We start from the raw sequence: 20,903 nt of genomic DNA, 5'->3' as shown, positions 1-20,903 counted from the left end.
ATGGAGACAACAGACTTCCCCGGTATCAGGACCTTGAGAGCCCAAAGGCCGGACAAGGCTGCCCTGGGCTTTGGCTGCTCAGCCCCAGCAGGTTCCCCACTTACCTGCTCAGAGGTTGTCCTGCACACACATAGGGTTCCCCAAGACTTTTGCTCCACACAATGCTAAACAGTGATACCTAATCTCTTCTCTTCTTCAGCCTCAAGCTCTGACACAAGTTCTACCCCAAATTCAAGCACAATCACAGAGACTACAGGTAAGGAGCAAAAATCCCTCAGTCAGCCCCTTAGGAGGATAGATTGGGGTCACCCATCCTGGGAGCTATAGTCACCATGACCAGGGATGCACTCTCCTGCCCAGGTAACCATGAGTTCATGTTCCAGGCAGAAAACGTTGCCCAGATCAAGGCTGTGAATCCTCTCCACTCTTCGCTCTTTCCCTGCTGGCCTTTTCTGCCAGGGGAAAGGCCTGGGAAAGACTTGAAGAGGCTGCTCCAGGGAGAGCCCAAAGGCCAGGAGAGGCTGCCCTGGGCTTTGGCTGCTCAGCCCCATGCTGGTTTCCCCCTTGCCTGTTCAGAGTTTGTCCTGCACACACAGAGGTCCCCAAGACTTTTCCTCCATATAATGCTCAGCAGTGATACCACATCTCATTTTCTGTTCTTCAGGCTCAAGCTCTGACACAAGTTCTACCCCAAATTCGACGTCAACCACCGAAACTACAGGTAAGGAGCAAAAATCCCTCAGTCAGCCCCTTAGGAGGATAGATTGGGGTCACCCATCCTGGGAGCTATAGTCACCATGAGCAAGGATGTGCTCTCCTGCCCGGGTAACCCCGAGTTCACGTTTCGGGGAGAAAATGTTGCCCAGATCAAGGCTGTGAATCCTCTCCACTCTTCGCTCTTTCCCTGCTGGCCTTTTTTGCCGGGGGAAAGGGTTGGGGAGGATTTAATGAGGCTGATCTTTTCCTGCTAGGTGCATTTGCCTCCTGCAGCAGTCCTGGGTGCAAGAGCATTGCTGCAGATGAAGTGTCCGGGGCAAACCCATGACTGGGCTCTACAGGGAGTTGTTCCTGTGGTTCACTGGGGCACAAGCAGGGAGGGATCTGGTGCTCACATCAGTAGGACTGAGTGTCAGGAGCCACAGCTTGGGACCATGCAGTGATCCCTACCAGGAATCTTCCATGCCCCACCAAGCCCCCTGTCCCAGTGTGGTGCTGGGGAACCCCATGCAGGTGGGTCCAAGCTCCTGCTGGGCTAACCGTGAGGAGGGGAAGCCTGCCCATCCCGCAGCTCTTCCTCCATCATGGACTTGTACAAGCACATTCTTCCTGCCAGCACCCTGCTTTCCATCATTCCTGCCCACCATCTGGAAAGTGCAGCTGACTAAGGCTCTTCTCCAAATGATTGTGGGGACAAGACCACTGCAGTGGGGCGCAGGGTGTGCTGGCTGGGGGCAGTCTGATGGGTGCCCTCAAACTGCCCCAGCAGCCAGTGCTGGGTGTGCGGTGCTGCCTCTGGCAGGCGGAGGAACTTCCCTGCAGGGACACACACGTGTGCCCATGGCTGAGCCGGCCGTGGCCAGGGAGTGCAGCTGAGCTGGGGCAATACGCTGCCCGTGTGGGGCACGTGCTCAGGGCCTGGGATGTGGGGCAGAAGGGGCCATGGAGACAAGAGACTTCCCCGGTATCAGGACCTTGAGAGCCTAAAGTCCGGACAAGGCTGCCCTGGGCTTTGGCTGCTCAGCCCCAGCAGGTTCCCCACTTACCTGCTCAGAGGTTGTCCTGCACACACATAGGGTTCCCCAAGACTTTTGCTCCACACAATGCTAAACAGTGATACCAAACCTCTTTTCTTCTTCAGACTCAACCTCTGACACAAGTCCTAGCCCAAATTCGATGACAACCCCAGACACTACAGGTAAGGAGCAAAAATCCCTCAGTCAGTCCCTTAGGAGGATAGATTGGGATCACTCGTCCTGGGAGCTGTGCAGTCCCCACGGGCAGCAGGGATGTGCCCTCCTGCCCAGGTAACCCCGAGTTCATCCCCCTGGGGGGAATATGGTGCCCAGATCAAGACTGTCCATTCTCTCCACTCTTCCATCTTTCCCTGCTGGCCTTTGCTGCCAGGGGAAAGGGTTTGGAAAGACTCGAAGAGGCTGCTCCAGGGACATCCCAAAGGCCAGGCAAGGCTGCCCTGGGCTTTGGCTGCTCAGCCCCACGTTGGTTTCCCCCTCACCTGCTCAGAGGTTGTCTTGCGTACACAAAGTTCCCTAAGGCTTTTCCTCCACGCAACGCTAAGCAGTGATACCACGTCTTGTTTTCCCTTCCTCAGAACCAGCATCTGAAACAGATTCTAACCCATCTTCCCCAACAACCGCAGACACTACAGGTAAGAAGCAAAAATCCCGCAGGTAGCCACTTACAAAGACAGGTTGGAGTAACTCAGTCTCACGGAGCTCTGCAACTCCCACAGGCACAGACATGTTCCCCTGCCCAGGTTTCCCCAAGTTCTTCTCCCGGTGGAGCCGTAGAGACCCAGATCAAGTCTGCGACTCCTCCTCTGTCTTTCTTCTCTCACCCTCCTGCCCTTTGCTGCAGGGGAAAAGTGTTAGTGATAATTTTGGCAACTGTGTCTCCTCGTGCTTGGTGCCTTTGGCTCCTTGAACAGACCACAAGACTCACATCTGTTTCACAGATGTTTGCCATGCAGGAACAATTGCTGCCTCACAGTTTTCCCAAAACTGTGTTGCCAAGCAGGCCATCATGGGCAATGTTTTCATGGGCTGATGGGTGCCCTCCGCCTGCTCTGAAGCTGCTCTGGGTGTGCGGTGCTGCCTCTGGCAGGCGGAGGAACTTCCCTGCAGGGACACACACGTGTGCCCATGGCTGAGCCGGCCGTGGCCAGGGGGTGCAGCTGAGCTGGGGCAATACGCTGCCTGTGTGGGGCACGTGCTCAGGGCATGGGATGTGGGGCAGAAGGGGCCATGGAGACATCAGACTGCCCAGGCATCAGGGCCTGGCTGCTCAGCCCCATGGAGGTCCCCCCTTCACCTGCTTAGAGGTTGTCCTGCACACACAGGGTTCCCCAAGACTTTTCTTCCACATAATGCTAAGCAGTGCTAACAACTCTCTTCTCTTCATCAGGACAGAATGTTATCACATCCACAACAGCAGCCATAGACACAACAGGTAAGGAGCAAGAATCCCTCAGTCAGCCCCTTACGAGGACAGATTGGGGTCACCCATCCTGGGAGCTATAGTCACCATGACCAGGGATGCACTCTCCTGCCCAGGTAACCATGAGTTCATGTTCCAGGCAGAAAACGTTGCCCAGATCAAGGCTGTGAATCCTCTCCACTCTTCGCTCTTTCCCTGCTGGCCTTTTCTTCCAGGGGAAAGGCCTGGGAAAGACTTGAAGAGGCTGCTCCAGGGAGAGCCCAAAGGCCAGGAGAGGCTGCCCTGGGCTTTGGCTGCTCAGCCCCATGCTGGTTTCCCCCTTGCCTGTTCAGAGTTTGTCCTGCACACACAGAGGTCCCCAAGACTTTTCCTCCATATAATGCTCAGCAGTGATACCACATCTCATTTTCTGTTCTTCAGGCTCAAGCTCTGACACAAGTTCTACCCTAAATTCGACGTCAACCACTGAAACTACAGGTAAGGAGCAAAAATCCCTCAGTCAGCCCCTTAGGAGGATAGATTGGGGTCACCCATCCTGGGAGCTATAGTCACCATGAGCAAGGATGTGCTCTCCTGCCCGGGTAACCCTGAGTTCACGTTTCGGGGAGAAAATGTTGCCCAGATCAAGGCTGTGAATCCTCTCCACTCTTCGCTCTTTCCCTGCTGGCCTTTTTTGCCGGGGGAAAGGGTTGGGGAGGATTTAATGAGGCTGATCTTTTCCTGCTAGGTGCATTTGCCTCCTGCAGCAGTCCTGGGTGCAAGAGGATTGCTGCAGATGAAGTGTCCGGGGCAAACCCATGACTGGGCTCTACAGGGAGTTGTTCCTGTGGTTCACTGGGGCACAAGCAGGGAGGGATCTGGTGCTCACATCAGTAGGACTGAGTGTCAGGAGCCACAGCTTGGGACCATGCAGTGATCCCTACCAGGAATCTTCCATGCCCCACCAAGCCCCCTGTCCCAGCGTGGTGCTGGGGAACCCCATGCAGGTGGGTCCAAGCTCCTGCTGGGCTAACCGTGAGGAGGGGAAGCCTGCCCATCCCGCAGCTCTTCCTCCATCATGGACTTGTACAAGCACATTCTTCCTGCCAGCACCCTGCTTTCCATCATTCCTGCCCACCATCTGGAAAGTGCAGCTGACTAAGGCTCTTCTCCAAATGATTGTGGGGACAAGACCACTGCAGTGGGGCGCAGGGTGTGCTGGCTGGGGGCAGTCTGATGGGTGCCCTCAAACTGCCCCAGCAGCCAGTGCTGGGTGTGCGGTGCAGCCTCTGGCAGGCGGAGGAACTTCCCTGCAGGGACACACACGTGTGCCCATGGCTGAGCCGGCCGTGGCCAGGGGGTGCAGCTGAGCTGGGGCAATACGCTGCCCGTGTGGGGCACCTGCTCAGGGCGAGGGATGTGGGGCAGAAGGGGCCATGGAGACAAGAGACTTCCCCGGTATCAGGACCTTGAGAGCCTAAAGTCCGGACAAGGCTGCCCTGGGCTTTGGCTGCTCAGCCCCAGCAGGTCCTCCACTTACCTGCTCAGAGGTTGTCCTGCACACACATAGGGTTCCCCAAGACTTTTGCTCCACACAATGCTAAACAGTGATACCAAATCTCTTCTCTTCTTCAGACTCAAGCTCTGACACAAGTCCTAGCCCAAATTCGATGACAACCCCAGACACCACAGGTAAGGAGCAAAAATCCCTCAGTCAGTCCCTTAGGAGGATAGATTGGGGTCACTCGTCCTGGGAGCTGTGCAGTCCCTACAGGCAGCAGGGTTGTGCCCTCCTGCCCAGGTAACCCCGAGTTCATCCCCCTGGGGGGAATATGGTGCCCAGATCAAGACTGTCAATTCTCTCCACTCTTCCATCTTTCCCTGCTGGCCTTTGCTGCCAGGGGAAAGGGTTTGGAAAGACTCGAAGAGGCTGCTCCAGGGACATCCCAAAGGCCAGGCAAGGCTGCCCTGGGCTTTGGCTGCTCAGCCCCACGTTGGTTTCCCCCTCACCTGCTCAGAGGTTGTCTTGCTCACACAAAGTTCCCCAAGACTTTTCCTCCACGCAACGCTAAGCAGTGATACCACGTCTTGTTTTCCCTTCCTCAGAACCAGCATCTGAAACAGATTCTAACCCATCTTCCCCAACAACCGCAGACACTACAGGTAAGAAGCAAAAATCCTGCAGGTAGCCACTTACAAGGACAGGTTGGAGTAACTCAGTCTCACGGAGCTCTGCAACTCCCACAGGCACAGACATGTTCCCCTGCCCAGGTTTCCCCAAGTTCTTCTCCCGGTGGAGCCGTAGAGACCCAGATCAAGTCTGCGACTCCTCCTCTGTCTTTCTTCTCTCACCCTCCTGCCCTTTGCTGCAGGGGAAAAGTGTTAGTGATAATTTTGGCAACTGTGTCTCCTCATGCTTGGTGCCTTTGGCTCCTTGAACAGACCACAAGACTCACATCTGTTTCACAGATGTTTGCCATGCAGGAACAATTGCTGCCTCACAGTTTTCCCAAAACTGTGTTGCCAAGCAGGCCATCATGGGCAATGTTTTCATGGGCTGATGGGTGCCCTCCGCCTGCTCTGAAGCTGCTCTGGGTGTGCGGTGCTGCCTCTGGCAGGCGGAGGAACTTCCCTGCAGGGACACACACGTGTGCCCATGGCTGAGCCGGCCGTGGCCAGGGAGTGCAGCTGAGCTGGGGCAATACGCTGCCCGTGTGGGGCACGTGCTCAGGGCGTGGGATGTGGGGCAGAAGGGGCCATGGAGACATCAGACTGCCCAGGCGTCAGGACCTTGAGAGCCCAAAGGCTGGACAAGGCTGCCCTGGGCTTTGGCTGCTCAGCCCCAGCAGGTTCCCCCACGACTTGGCCAGAGGTTGTCCTGCACACATATAGGGTTCCCCAAGACTTTTCCTCCACACAGTACTGAGCAGTGATAACAGTTCTCTTTTTTTCCCTTCCTCAGGATCAACATCTGAAACAGATGCTGCCACAACATTAACAACAACCACAAACACTACAGGTAAGTAGCAAAAATCCCTTAGTCGACCCCTTAGGAGGATAGATTGGTGTCACTCATCCTGGGAGCTCTGTAGTGTCCACAGGCAGCAGGGATGTGCTCTCCTGCCTGGGTAACCCCAAGTTCACCACCCCAGGGAGAAAATGTTGCCTAGATCAAGGCTGTGAATCCTCTCCACTCTTCCCTCTTTACCTGCTGGGCTTTTCTGCCAGGGGAAAGGGTTTGGAAAGACTTGAAGAGGCTGCTCCAGGGAGAGCCCAAAGAGAAGGCAAGGCTGCCCTGGGCTTTGGCTGCTCAGCCCTATGCTGGTCCCCCACTCACCTGCTTAGAGCTTGTCCAGCACACACACATAGGGTTCCCCAAGACTTCTTCTCCACATAATGCTAAGCAGTGCTACTATTTCTCTTCTTTTCCCTTCATCAGGGGAGAATGATAACGTAACTGCTACTACACCGACAACAACAGCTGCAGCCACTACAGGTAAGGACCAAAAAAGCCTCAGTCATCCCCTTAGGAGGGTAAATTTCAGTTACTCATCCTGAGAGCTATGCAGTCCCTTCCTGCCTGGGTTTCCCTGAATTTGTCTCCCAGGGGAAAGAAAGGTGTTGAGGTTGAGGCTGTGAGTCCTCTCCACTCCTCCCTGTTTCCCTGCTGGCCTTTGCTGCAAGGGGATAATGTCAGGGAAGATTCCACAAGCCTTATTGTCTTCTGCTTTGGGTCTCTTCATCCAGAAAAATACTTTGTCTTCAGTAGGACCTCTGGAAAGACAGTACCTGGAACTGAGCCCTCTAGTCAATGAAAGTTCATCAAATGTTTTTCTTTCCGTTTTTTGTGGGATGAAAGAGTGCTACTGCATTTTTTCCCCATTACACATAAAATCTCTACCTCACCAATGAGAAGGTACCTGTGGAGTTAAGTGAAAGAAACCAGGCAGGGTGAAAAGTAGAATTTGGTGACTTGGAAGAGAAGTGTAATTACCATCCTATATATAATGTCTATTGAAATATAACTTTTAATTACTTATAAACATATAAATTATGTATAGATATGAAATATGTATTATAAAATCCTTACAGAATATGTAATTACTTAATGAAAGTATTATGGAGACCATTTTAGGCAAAGAGCATACCCTATCAAAAGTTACATTTAAAATATAACTGAGTATACTCTCATGTCCTACTTGTCCCTAAATTTCTTTCTTCTGATGGATTTACTATCACATCTTTGTGCTTTCTCTTTCTTATTGCTGTGCATGTTTCCAGGCTAATCTCTCAGAGGATGATTTTCAAGGAAAGATTAGCTCGGAGTTTTCCCGTAGTGCTACTACTCTTCCAAGTGCATGAACAGATTGGAGCTGAGGAGGACCTGGGTTGGCTCAGGACAGTGGCATAAGCTGCAGGATTCTCTGGATACACTGAAGAGGCTGTGAGGGCAGAAAAAAGAGCCTTGCCCTCGTCTTGGGGTAGCAATAACAAGCTTGTCATTGAGGGAGAAGGATAGATATGTGGAGCCTGCAGAGCTTTTGGACAGAGGAAATTTGCGGGGAGAAAGCAAATCAAGTGGAGAGAGAGGTTGCCAGAGAAGAGGTATCACAGGCAGGAGTGCAGGGTAAATCACACTGAGCAACAGGTTGTAGGAAATAAGGGTAGAGTAAAGGGGAAGGCAGAGGGAGGTTTGGAAAAAGTTTTGAAGCACCATACAATGCTGCCCTTGATGGCCCCAGCGTACTCTTTAGTTGTACCTGTTCTCTATAAAACATACCTGATAGTAGAACTGGCTATTGCACTTTCATAGAAATTCTGACATCAATATCTTTATCTTTGTATCAGGGGATTTCTGCAGCCCAGACCCTTGTGGAACAAATTTGGCTACCTGTGTTTCTTTAAAGAGCACTTTTACCTGCCTGTGCCGATACGGATTCTACTACAGTGAGAATGCTTGTCACAGAGGTGAGTTGCAGAAGGGCAATCTATATTTTCAGTTACTTCACAGATAACTGCTCAGGTGGATTTTTCTTCCTGTATCCCTTGTTCTCATGTTATAACTGAAAACATAATAATCAGTCTGGGAAAGTGGCTGCTGAATAATATCTGGCTTTGCAGACAGCCACCAATGCAATGACCTAGATTGTTATCTCACAAAACAGTAACCAAAGAGGCTGATGTGTGAGGAAAAGAAGGTGAGTTCTCTGTCAGGAGTGCTGGAGATTAAAATGAGTGAAAAGCAGGAAAAAAAATGCAAGTTTAAACCTGCCATCAATATTAATGGCCAGGATTTAAAAAGGCCCAAACCCATGAAGACTTCCGAGCAACCATCTTGATTTTCCCTGTTGCTAAACACTCATCATAGTCCTGTTAAAGTGTATCTCTGAGATGCTGATAATGGCCAAGTGTGTGAGCAAATGGGGCTTCTTATTTAAGTCCCAGCAGGCAGGATTCTCGAAGTTATTGTGAGCCTAAAAAAGCAGGTAGATACCGAATCACTTTCTCAGATATAGTGAACCACGTTAGCTGCTTACTGGCTGCAACTGCAAATTGGATGTCTGTAATTATAGGTATTTTCTCAGATGAAATATTTTATTAGCTTCAGGCCATCCTTACAGTTTAACATTATTCAGTTGCATAGTCTGGCCAGTTTGGTTGAGCCCAGGACCCTGCCTGATTAGCCAGAGTACATCCCTTGTTGTAGCTGAATTGATCAAGCAAACATTTGTCCGCTGCTGATTCCTCCAATATATGAAAAACAACACTGATTGATTTCTGCATTGTTATTTCCCAGTCTCTGAAGGCTTGAGAACTCTGAGGCAAAACCTGACTTACTTGAATGCTTTCTAATTAATTCGTATTCTCTGTTCTCATTCCAGGGAAAGTATTCTCAGGAGTCATTACACTGCAAGAAAATTATGATAATAGTGTTCAAATTGTAAATTCTACGCAGTATGAAGAAGTGTTCAAAAATATAACACATTTTGTGAGTGGTGATTTTTCAAACCTTTCTGTATATTTAATGCTTTCCTGAATCTCATGCAGACAGGGGATACACGTTGCTTTTGAAGCGGACCCTAGGAGAGTTTCACTTGAGAAATCTACTTCTTTCAAAGCATGCTTCATACTAGCTTAGACCTATTCATGAAAAACTGGAATTTTGCCCTCAGATGAGTACATGCATGGCTCTTGCTGAAGAGATGTACCTGAAATAAGTAATACCTGCATTTTAGTGCCACTTGTATTCTGGGAAGTTCTCACATCAATTCCTCTGTGTCTTTCACCATTCCTGCTCCAGAAACCATGGGGTTGAGCAAAGTTTTCCAGCCCATTTAGATTCTGATCTCCGGTGTTTGCTGAGGGATCAGTAATACTCATTGGTATAATAAAAAAGATCTTTTTTTTAAAAAAAAAAAAAAAGAAAGCCATCATTTCCACTCAGCGCAAACTTTTCAGAAAGGCTGTCCAGTTGTGTCTAAATACCTAAATAATAAGCCTCTTCCATAAGTATACCAGTATTAGTATTTCAATGCTATTAGTGAAATGGATATTACACATTTTGAGCATTCCATTATTATAGTCAAAATCTTGTAATGGATTTCCTGTAGAGATAAAATGAACAGTTTAATTTATGCTACCATGTTCAAAGAAACAGATTTGCTTATGTTGAGAAGAGGTATGCAACTCTACCAGACAGCTGATCAAAAAATATTAACCAAAGATTAATCAGAATTCATCAAAAATTGTTATCAAATTAATGTTATAATATTACTTCCTATGAATGTTTTATCAGAAAGTAACCAAAAATTCTCTCTCCAGAATGTTAAAAAGTATTTTCTTCAATTTACTTGTCCAACATTTTTTCATGACCTGGCTACAGAAGTGCATATTGTGCAGCATTAGGATAGATATGTCATAGTATGCAAAAGCAAAATTAACATGGAAAATAATTTGTATTTTCTTACAAAGAAAGGATAGTTTATCTTTTCAGTTGACCAAGACATCTTATCCTTTTCTCACGGTGCCTCCTGCTTGTGTGGCACTTGGAGACAGCTGCCTCCACCAGTTGTTCCCTGTTTCACACGGGATGAGGGAGAGAAGTGAAACCCCCAGCGCTTTCATCAGTGCTGCACTTCTCCACACAGGATCAGCCTCTTACAATCCCACTTCACTGCATCTTAGGGACACATGCCATCTGCAAGGATGCTCACTTACCCCTCTTCCTTCTACTTGGACGTGGGTTGGTACCGCAGGGATGCCCTTCTAAGCGATGAGCCTGCAAGGCTGTATTTGTCGCTATCTGGTCAGGCAACCCTAATGCACTGCCTGATGTTCATTCAACTTGTGTCTCTACATCCCTCCACTGCTCTCCTGTTTTCCCTGTTTACAACACCACCCCACCGCCCCTCTTCTGCAATACTTTGCACAGTGGTTGTGACAGATCAGCTTGCTTTATTTGTGCCTATAATAGCATATTCTGGATTAAAACTTTGCAGCTGAAGCCTCAATGCTTCATGTGATTTTGATCTATGTTTCTGCTTGCCTTTAACTCCAATTCATTTATCTTTTACAGTTTCAGTATGCCTTCAGTAATTTATCAGGCTTTGCACAGACTGTCATTGTGGAAATTCAGTAAGTTTGCCAGTTTGGTTTTTGCACACTGCATGCTTCCCACACATTTAATTTTAATCTGTTTCCCATGGAGTACTCAGTTCAAGGAAGGATGTGGGATGAGTGCAGTTCACAGAATCACAGAATGGTTTGTGTTGGAAGTGACCTTTAAAAATCATCTAGTCCACCCCCCTGCAATGAGCAGGGACATCAACTAGATCGGGTTACTCAGAGCCCCGTCCAGCCTGGCCTGGGATGTTTCCAGGGATGGGGCATCTACCACCTCTCTGAGCAACCTGGGCCAGTGTTTCACCACCCTCAGTGTAAAAAATTTCTTCCTTATCTATAGCCAGAATCTCCCCTCTTTTAGTTTAAAACCATTACCCCTTGTCCTATCACAACAGCAGTACACCTCTTGATAAATGATGGCATTCTTTTTGTACTTTTAAAGTTTCTGGGGTGCTGACCCCCTGCATTTCCAAAATGTCTGTGAAGTGGGCTGGCTGAGACAGCTCCACAGTGGATCTCCCACTTACAGCACCGTGTAGGATACAGCACCGGACTATAAATAGCAGTCCCTGCCTGTTTTGGCAGAAATCTTGTCTTTGCATCTAGCTTGCTATTCATATGGATTATATGACACTTTAAAATGATGCTACCTGTACTTTTCAGACTTCTAACAGGAAGCAGAGCTTCTGCTGGAATAAGGGTGATAGTGATAAACCTGTTTATGGAGAACTCAACAGCAAACAATGAGACAGTTACTTCTGCAATAATGAATGCAACACAACTGTTTTCCATTCAGTACACAGGTATGTGGTTCCTTACTGTGGAAATACATAATCAGTAGAAACAAAGGTTCCCATCTTCAAAGCTGGTTAGAACATTTCTGTGTGCAGCAAAGCCCATTAGAGCATAAGCCTTGTTGATTTTAAGGAGCTGAAAGTTCAATCTTAGGTAATTTTGAAGACTCAACAATTGAATGCTGGGCTTTTTTTATCTTACTAAGGCTTTTTACTTCCTGTGTAAAGAAGAGAAGGAAAATACTTATTCCCAAATAAGCAATGGCCTGTTCTTTTTAACCTGCTGAGTGTTAAGTGGCTGGAAAAATCAGGACTAAATATATACAGACGTATGCTGTGTTTCTGAGAATAAGCCAGTATTTTACTGGCAAAATAGGATGAAACTCTCTTTAGACTTATTCTTCCATTATTAACCATGGTAATTGAACTGAGGCCTCTCTGATCTAAGTCATTTATTGGTCTAAACTAGTAAAGTCTTGCATTACTAAAAGTGTAATACTTTGAGAATGATTTTGTAAATAAAATGTGTTTTGGTTTTTTTTCTCATTTTGCTCCTATTTTGAAATCAGCTTTCGCAAAAGGTGTAGCTAATAATTAAAGGAGTCCATTTCATGGCTTATAGCCCGAGTTTAGTCTCTGAAGGTGACTGTATCCACCTCAACCACGGCCTTTCCTGTGTGCTAGTCCTAATCATAAGGGGGAAATAGAAAAAACTTGAGAGCTCACAAAACACAAGAATAGTCGCATCCCTACACAGAGGTTTGTAAAGCATCCCCACCACTTGGATATAGATCTAAAGAGCAACATGCTGAGCAAACAGCATCTTGGTATTGCCCATGAAATAATTGCCCATAAACATTTATATCTACATAGAATGGTGTGGGATCTGGGCCTCACAGTTTAGTTGTAGAAAAAACTAAGGTGATAGCGCTGGATGGTTTGTTTTGTTTTGGGTTTGTTTGGTTTTGGTTATTTTCTGTTTCTTTGTTTGTTTGTTTGTTTAAGGTGAGTCAGAAAGTCAGTGTTCAGAATATGAATTTATAGGTAGAATTTCCCTCTTTGTGGACTGGGGGGCAGGAAGGTTTGGAGGCAGTTGGAGGAGGCTGAGAAACAGAAGGTCAGAAGATGTGATGGAAAAAACGCCTTAACTGGTCAAGAGCAAGCGAAAAGAAAGACCTGGTCCAAATGTCTTACGAGTGTTTGGTGTGTGGTTTGTTTGTTTGTTTTCCCTCAGAATTGGTAAATAATTGTTCTATGATTTACTGAGCAAGTGTACTGCTATCTATGAAATTAGATTATTAGTACTCAGGTTTGTTTCTTGGTTGTTTATCTTTTAAAGGAATAGCCAATTGTGTACTGTTGCATTGTGATGCTAACACCACAGTGTGCGAAGAAACTGAGTTTCCACAATGCACATGCAAAAGTAATTTCTCAAAGACAGAATGGGATTTTCTTTCTTGTTCAGGTAAGAATCATAGAATCATTTCAGTTGGAAGAGATGCTCGGGATCAACGAGTCCAGCCATAACCTAATCTAACTCTAGCACTAAACCATGTCCCTAAGAACCTCATCTGAACACCTTTTAAACAGCTCCAGGGATGGTGACTCCAACACTTCCCTGGGCAGCCTGTTCCAATGCCTGACAACCCTTTCCGTGAAGAATTTTTTCCTAATATCCAATCTAAACCTCCACTGGCACAACTTGAGACCATTTCCTCTTGTCCTATCACTTGCTACCTGGGAGAAGAGACCAACACCCTCCATGCTACAACCTCCTTTCAGGCAGTTGCAGACAGCGATCAGGTCTCCCCTCAGCCTCCTGTTCTCCAGGTTAAACAGCCCCAGTTCCCTCAGCCGCTCCCCATCAGACTTGTGCTCCAGACCCCTCACCAGCTCCGTTGCCTTTCTCTGCACTCTCTCCAGCACCTCAATGAGTGAGGGGCCCAAAACTGAACACAGAACCTTGCTACTTTACCTTTTTCCCTATCTCAGTCCCTTTTTGAAAAGGGTGCTCCGCAAATGTGCTGATCTCTGAAAATCAGAGAATGTGTGTCTTATTGAGAAAGCCATAGAAAAACACATTCTCACACTAAACTTCAAACACATCCATAATTCTACTCCAGTAGAAAAAACTGCTAAAGCCTGAGAAAATTATCATTGATAGCAGTGAGTGGGCAACTCTTTAAATGCATTGTTAAACTCTTGGTATAGAATTGAAACCTAAATAGGTAAAGGATGGAACGTAACGGAATCCTATATTCACAGCCTTCTCTGCTAGGACATGTTTTGGGAATAAATTCTACATGTTACATAGAGGCACCTATGGGGATGCTGACAGAATTGGAAGTCTCATGATACACTACAACAATCTGTTAAAACTCTGTCTCTTGTTGGCAGTTCTAGGATTTCATTACCTGTGTTTAGACAGGTTTTAGTGGGAAGAATGATTTGTGTGATTTTTAGCAACTGTTATTGTTGAGGTTTTGTTTGCTTGCGGATTTTGAGTCCCTTAATGAGTACTCTGTTTATATTTTCTAGTTTTCTTCCACAGCCCTGAGATGTACCTTATTTTCTTCTAGAAAACTAAAATTTTCACACTAGAGAAAAAAAGTCTAAGATATGAGATATTAAGAAAAACAACAAGTGTTGCAAACATTCATGATAAAATCATGAAAGTTGGCTACAACAAAGACCAGTGAGATGTGATCCAGTGTAGACCTTTGTCGCCCCTAATCTGTCTAAATCCTATCCAGTTTTAGATCGGTTGCAATATGGATTATCTGCTGTGAGATCAAACTGCAGGTTTTGACTGTGTAAGATGCAGCCTAGCCGGATTTTCATTCTGATTAACTGGATGGTTTAAACAAGACCATTTGCTTCTAATTTCATGCTTTTGTATTTCAGTTTCTATTCTACATAGATATGGCCCTAAAAAAGACATTCTGGTTCTTTTAAGCACAATGAAGTTGTGTGTGTTCACAGTGCAATAAACAAAAAAAGGGCAGGGGGATTTTCTCCAGTGTTGATCTTTTGAGGACTATCTTCACTCTGTTTTTTTCCCTCTGAAAATACAGCTTGCAATAAAGACTGTTTTGAAAGAGAAAACACGTACTGTGCAAAAGAAAATGGGATTCCAACATGCAAATGCATGGCTAATTTCAAAGAGAAGGATGAAAAATGCGTATCGTGAGTACTCAGCTTTTTCTTGCTTTCCTGTGTTCTGTCAAAGGCAGGGGAGAGGAACATCTAACACGAGGTCGCCCTCACTCTAGAAGAACAGGCTGCAGCTGCATGAGTCAGAGAGGTGCCCAAGGTGGTCAGCAGGTGGACAAATTCCCATGGTGTCACAAGTTACAGCGTTTTAACTGCCTGGTGGTAGCTGGTGGTGTGCTCTCATAATACCTCAGAGGAAAGTCAAGCAGATCTAAGATAACCTGTGAATTAGTGAAGAGGATAATCAACTTCACTCATATTTTGTGGGTTACCCACATAAACATAAACTATTCCCCCAGAGTAACTGAGCCTGGGAACTGGTACGCTGAAGTGTTTAGTGAGCAACAGGCATTAGAAACAGATTTTCCTCAAATCCCTGGAAAGTTTCCACTGATATCAGTGGGGACTCTGTTTCCTGAGAACTTACAGACCTATGTTATTTCACCTCAGTTTTCCCTCTGTGGGTATTTCTGTCGGCTCAGGATCAGAACAGAATGGTGTTGTTTGCTGGTGAAGCTGAGTAGGTGACTGGTTGTGCTCTGCTCTCCAAGCAGAGAGACCTCATTCCCCATATCCATCAATTTAGCTCTTTTTGTAGTTATTGCTGCTACACACTGAACACTTGTTACCATAAAGTCAATATATTTTAAATATAAGAAACTAGTATGGGAGGAAGGTAAAGATCTGCCAGTCATTATAGACCTTATATTGAGGCTTTTCATAAAGACAGTGGGTAGCAATTCTAAGTGGCTCAGAGGTATAGGGTTTAGGTCTTTGGAGGAATTAGGCCCTTTTAACGTTTTTCAGGCTGACAACCTGAAACTTTGAGTGCCCAGCTCACCAATAATTCTGAAAATGTTCTATTGTTTTACTCTAACAATGAAACTAAACAATTCAACACTAAGATAGCATTAAAGAGGAAACCTAAAATGAATGCACCTTGCAGAGAAATTGATAGTAAAAGGTGGATATATACTATTGTTTTGTGATCATCTGCTTAATGACGTCATCTTTCTTTTCTTTCTTTCCCCTTTTTTCTCTTACGTAGTTGTCCAGTGGGCTACTCTGGAGATAACTGCGAGAACAGTAAGTACAAGGATTTCTGATTTTCAATTACAACATGAAAAAGTACCCAGTAATGTTTAATCTAGCTGAGATAACAAAAATAACAGGCAGGAGCATTTAGGGGTGCCACCGTCCTGTATTGATATCAGGAAAATGTTAGGAAAAAAAAAAGAGAGAGAGAAATTCCGCTGTTGCCTGTAAGGAAAAATCCTTCTTGAAACTCATATTCAGACAGGTAGTAGCATTTCCTCTAAAGACCTCTGCATTAAGCCAAGTAGTTTTTAGCCAAACACGGGTTATTTGGTAGAAAAGCATCTAGTCCTCATCTAAAGACATGCAATGCTGAACTCAGCACCACTAATGGATTAGTTTCTTCTGTAATTAATCACTCCCTCTGTTGAAATGCCAGTGAGTTACTCTCATTTAGAAATGTTTCTGCTTTAATATCCAACCACTGGTTCTTCTTTGTGCCTTACTTTGCAAGCAAGTACTGCATAGTATCTAGTATTCTATGCAGGTGAAGAGATGATGGTCCTGACTCTGTTATCCCACAATTTTAATCATCTGGACAAGTAAACCAGACTGGCCTTCCAAAATGTTTTCGTTTTTCTGAGTCAGTTTTGCAGCTGTTCCCTACACCTTCTCCAGTTTCTACCACCGTATAGCTTAGGAGAGGACATTCTTCATGCCTTCTAGTGTTTGCATGTGCCTAAACTGAGAATTTCTAATACAGTCAAAGGCAGGTTGAAAAACAAACAGTTATGGTGCTTCACTTCTCAGAACTCCTTCGGCTTTATTTGAGCAAAAGATATACCCTCATGTGGCCCTTTGGAGCCTCACACTGCTGCCTTCTTAAACTTGTAAACATTTAACACACCTGTGTCCGCAGCTATGAGATCTTCAAGCGTTTTCTTCCAGTTTTGCCTAAAAGTTCTGGATATTGGGTAGTGGTAGTTCCAGTGCAGCACAGAGAACCTTCCAGGTGTAAATCTTTGGCAGGAAGGATATTTTTCATCACATAGAACATATTTTTCTAGAGAAAGTTTTTGGAATTTTAAGGCTTTTTTCATCAAGCAAATGAAAATGCTAAATTGACACAAAATCAACACACTGTGAATTTAAACACTAATTCTGGACCTGCTAATAGTAGACCCCATTAATAGCCTCATCTTATCCATATGACACTTGGTGGGTACTGATGTAAAAAGTTTGCTGAGCAATAACCAAGGATACTTTATGCATGTATTTGGCACAATGGTCTTTTGACAAATCACATTCACTATTGTTTCAATGTATGCTCCTGTGATTAAATGTGCTGGATTGTTCTGCTGGTAATAGCACAGTTGGTGTTTTCGTGTTGTGTGCCTCCAGTATAGTCATTCAATGTATTAAATGGCAAACTCGTAAATCCAGACTGGGATCTTCAAGTAGGTACTATCGATAATATTGAGTAGCTCAAGAGACTGTCTTACTCTTCACACTCTTATCTTGAAACTATGCCGTGCAGGACACAATTCTCCTTTTATTTATTTAATTTTTTTTTCCTTACCATGGCTACAGAGAGCTGACTCGGTTTTAGTAACAATTCCATTCACAGTTGAAGGAAGATAAACAGAATCCATGTCTTCCTCCCTTAGTCATGCTGGTTCTGCAGCAAGATCAGTGAAAATTAATTTTCCTTGCCAAACATTTATTCAGATATAGGATATTTATGCAGTGCTCATAAGGCCACATAATAGACACCTCGAATCAGTGTGCCTTATATGCCTATGGCATGAGAAGAGCCTGTTTGACACTTTACATATTTGAGCAGCAATACTGGTTGAAGCAACCCTTATGCCCTCCTGGTTGTTCCTGTCCCTCAGCTATACCAGAACAACTGTGTATGAAGCCATTCAGTGCATGGGATTAGGAACCTGAGCTTGGATCAAAATAGCCATCCAGAAGAGATGGTCTTTAATGCAGATCATTTCCTCCATTTACATCTTCCTGTGTCCACAGTTGTACTGAGACAGCTCCAGGAGCCTGGGAATGAATACAATCTGTCTTTCTTATGAAAGACAGAACTTGGTTTTCAATATTTACAATGAGTTTTCAAGTTCTGTTTCTTGTTTGCTTTTTTTTCCAGATAAAGAACTCATCCTTATAATAGTGGGTACAGTGTTTGGAGCGATTATCTTGTGTTTAGCCATAGCACTCACTGTTGTTTCAATAAGGTAAGAGCATTACTGACAATTAAATAGAAGCCTCACTGCTGCATGTTCCTAGAGAACTAAATAGAAATTCAGAGAGGGTAGGGCTGAAAATGTTGTTGTATGCTAAGTTAATTTAAGTCACGTAGGCATTAGAATCTGGTTTTGCTTGTGTATTTATTCTCTTGCTATGAATCTCACCATGAAAACTTCAGCCAAGTCTTTCAAAACACACACCTGGACCATTAATCCTAATCCTGCTCTAGTCAGTACTGATATGGCATCTGTATGAGCCTGAAGAAGGATGCTGATATCAGAAGACTGTGTGGCCCAAATTCAGACTCTCTGCATCTTTCCCTGCTAGGACTTCAGCTCAGGGCCTGGCATGCCCCTTTCAGCTCAATACAGGTGGCATTTCCAGCCAAGCATCTCTTTACTGCTTGCTATTCCTGGTATAATGGCAAATTCCAAGTTGCAATGGCACCTCTTCACTTGTCTCCGCACTATAAATGTAGAAATACTCAAGCGAGTCCCCTGTCTTTGCTCTCGGCAGTGCCCAGGAAAAGATGCCTACAAAACGTCTTGTGGTCGCCAAGGAAACTCCTTCACTCTAAGAACTAGTTGAAAAAGGTCAAAGTCCCCCTCTATCTCTCCTAGAGCTTAGCCCCATCTATGATAAGAGATGCCAAACTTTGCACTCTGTCATTGATAACAAGGGTTTTGCAATAGGTATGTTAGAAAAACCTGTTGCATGTTTCAGAACAGGACTGAGCATTCAAAATAAGGTGGGAGTGGACAACGCAAGAAGTTGGACTTGCTAAATAACTAAAGCACAGTAAAAGGTCTTTTAAAACCTCCTTTGTTATTTCATTTCCTCTGAAGAGCTAAACACAAACAAGATCCAGAGAAGAAGAAACTGCTAAGGTCAGGATATTCCAACCCAAATACCTCTGATGACAGACAGCCCACGATGTTCCCCAGAGTCCGCACCACTACTGGCCATGCAAATCCCGGATACCAACCAAACAACCCATATGAGATGCAGGATTTTGATGATCTGGTAAGTATTTCACACAGGCCTACAGGAACTGCATTCCTAATCTCTAGTATTGTGGGTGACAGACGTTGGAACCTAAACTCTGCTCTGCCCATCCTCCTTTGACCTAGAAGGCCAAAGTGGTATTAACACAACCAAACAACTGTAGCTGCAGCTGAAAAAATTTCCCTAATACAGAGATCAGAACTCATCTTATGAAGACCTTTCTAAAAGGTCCTTGATTAACAGGAGGGATATGTGAAAAGCAAGGGTCCAAGCAACAGTTTGGCTGCCCAGTGGTCTGCTGTGTTGTAGGACACTTGTCTGCATTGACTGAGCACGTCCTTCAGCATAGTGCACATGCAGACATCCCAGGCTATGACAACGTGCACTGCTTTTAAGCCAGCTGTAGCATCAACAGGTGCTACAGTGGCACTTCCCAGTTCCAGCCTCCTGCAAGATTCACACTCAGCTTAATCTGGCAGAGCTGCCCAGGGGTTGTTGTCCTCTCACCTGCTCTGCCACCACCTCTTTCACAGCAAAAGCCTCTGCAGTTGCTGTGGCATTGCAAAGGGGTAAAGTGTAAAGTGCCATGAAAAATCTAGCATGGCTTTTGCATTTATACAGCCCAGAAGAACCTGTTCAGTGGAGGCGTGTCATTAGCTGTTCTGAAAAAACTGTGTTTTAGCCTTAAACTCTGCAAGGCAGCCGTGCATGGAGCAGGGGCTTGAGAAGTGCTGCTCCGTGATATGATTGATTTGCTGGGTTCTGCATGCATCCAGTAAATAGGAAGCACACTGTCCGTTCCAAACTCCCTTAAATGACATTTTAGCTCCACCTCTGTAGTGCAAGAAACTACCCCTGTTTAGTGAAGGATATCTGTTTAATTGTAATACACTTACATGTTTTGCAGAATTGAATCCTGAACAGTGATAGAAGCAACACAGAAACCTGATGTTTGAAAAACAAACAAACAAAGATTCTTTTAAAAATCTGGCAGTTAAGAGAAGAAAAACATCTATTTATTTAGTTGGTTGGCCAGATTCACATGGATTTTGACATTTCTGACTTTCCAATGAGGGCTGGTGTGTCCCAGAGAGAGGGCTATCATGTGCAGTGTGCTATATGCTGAACTATTCTGAGAAAGGAGTTTTCTGACCCAGAGCTATTCTTTATTTCTTCTCTTTTCTTGTCCAAATTCTCTGTAGTATGAAGTATCACGGGAGTCTGAGGGCTTTCGGATGCACAACAGAAACTAAGTGACCAGAGTGGCAGAAGGATGCACAACCACCGTGACAATGGGTCAGACCAAAGAGTTTCACAGCCTCCCACCAATGCAGTTACTTCAGCAGAAGAGACAACATAGTCCACAGCCCCAGATTCTCTGAAGATTTTCTAAAGACCCTGCTTGGAAGAGATCATGGCCAACTTCCCTGAAATAAGGAAAAAATGAAGGGTAGGGAGAAGAAGAGGATTTTAAAAGAATCATAGAATGATTTAGATTGGAAAAGAAGAACTATATGGACTCTAAAAACATTAGACATCTTTTAGGAGGCCAGCACATTGGCAAAAGAGTGTGTGTAGACAAGACACCAGGATTTTAACCCTGCTGCTTTTCATTTCTTCTAGAAGATTCCCCTGGCAGTACGTGTGATGCTGAAAAATGTCAGCTTCCAGAGCCTTGCCTGTATTTGTGCTCACTCCGCTTCAGCTACAGGCAGCCTGCATGGCTTTGGGCAGATCAAAGTGAGATCAAAACTGTTCTTCATGAGAACCTAACCTCCTTCTCTTGGCTATACCAGATCCAGTCTTTTCTCCCTCCTCAAT

General features: G+C 45.4%; 1 protein-coding gene across 1 annotated transcript; it reads left to right on the top strand.

The window, feature by feature from the left end:
• MUC13 (mucin 13, cell surface associated) lies at positions 1-20,335 on the top strand. Its single transcript, XM_065638134.1, has 15 exons — positions 1-22; positions 665-721; positions 2,330-2,386; positions 6,116-6,172; positions 6,593-6,649; positions 8,002-8,121; positions 9,036-9,142; positions 10,730-10,788; positions 11,440-11,579; positions 12,910-13,035; positions 14,645-14,756; positions 15,832-15,869; positions 17,977-18,064; positions 18,923-19,100; positions 20,285-20,335. The coding sequence occupies exons 1-15, from the start codon at positions 1-3 to the stop codon at positions 20,333-20,335; spliced, it is 1,269 nt and encodes a 422-aa protein (XP_065494206.1).
• The last annotated feature ends 568 nt before the right edge of the window (positions 20,336-20,903 follow it).

Source organism: Caloenas nicobarica, chromosome 6, assembly GCF_036013445.1.
Source record: "Caloenas nicobarica isolate bCalNic1 chromosome 6, bCalNic1.hap1, whole genome shotgun sequence".
NCBI lineage: Eukaryota > Metazoa > Chordata > Aves > Columbiformes > Columbidae > Caloenas > Caloenas nicobarica.
The sequence above is the reverse complement of the archived record's forward strand: the minus strand, read 5'-3'. Positions and strand labels throughout refer to the sequence as shown.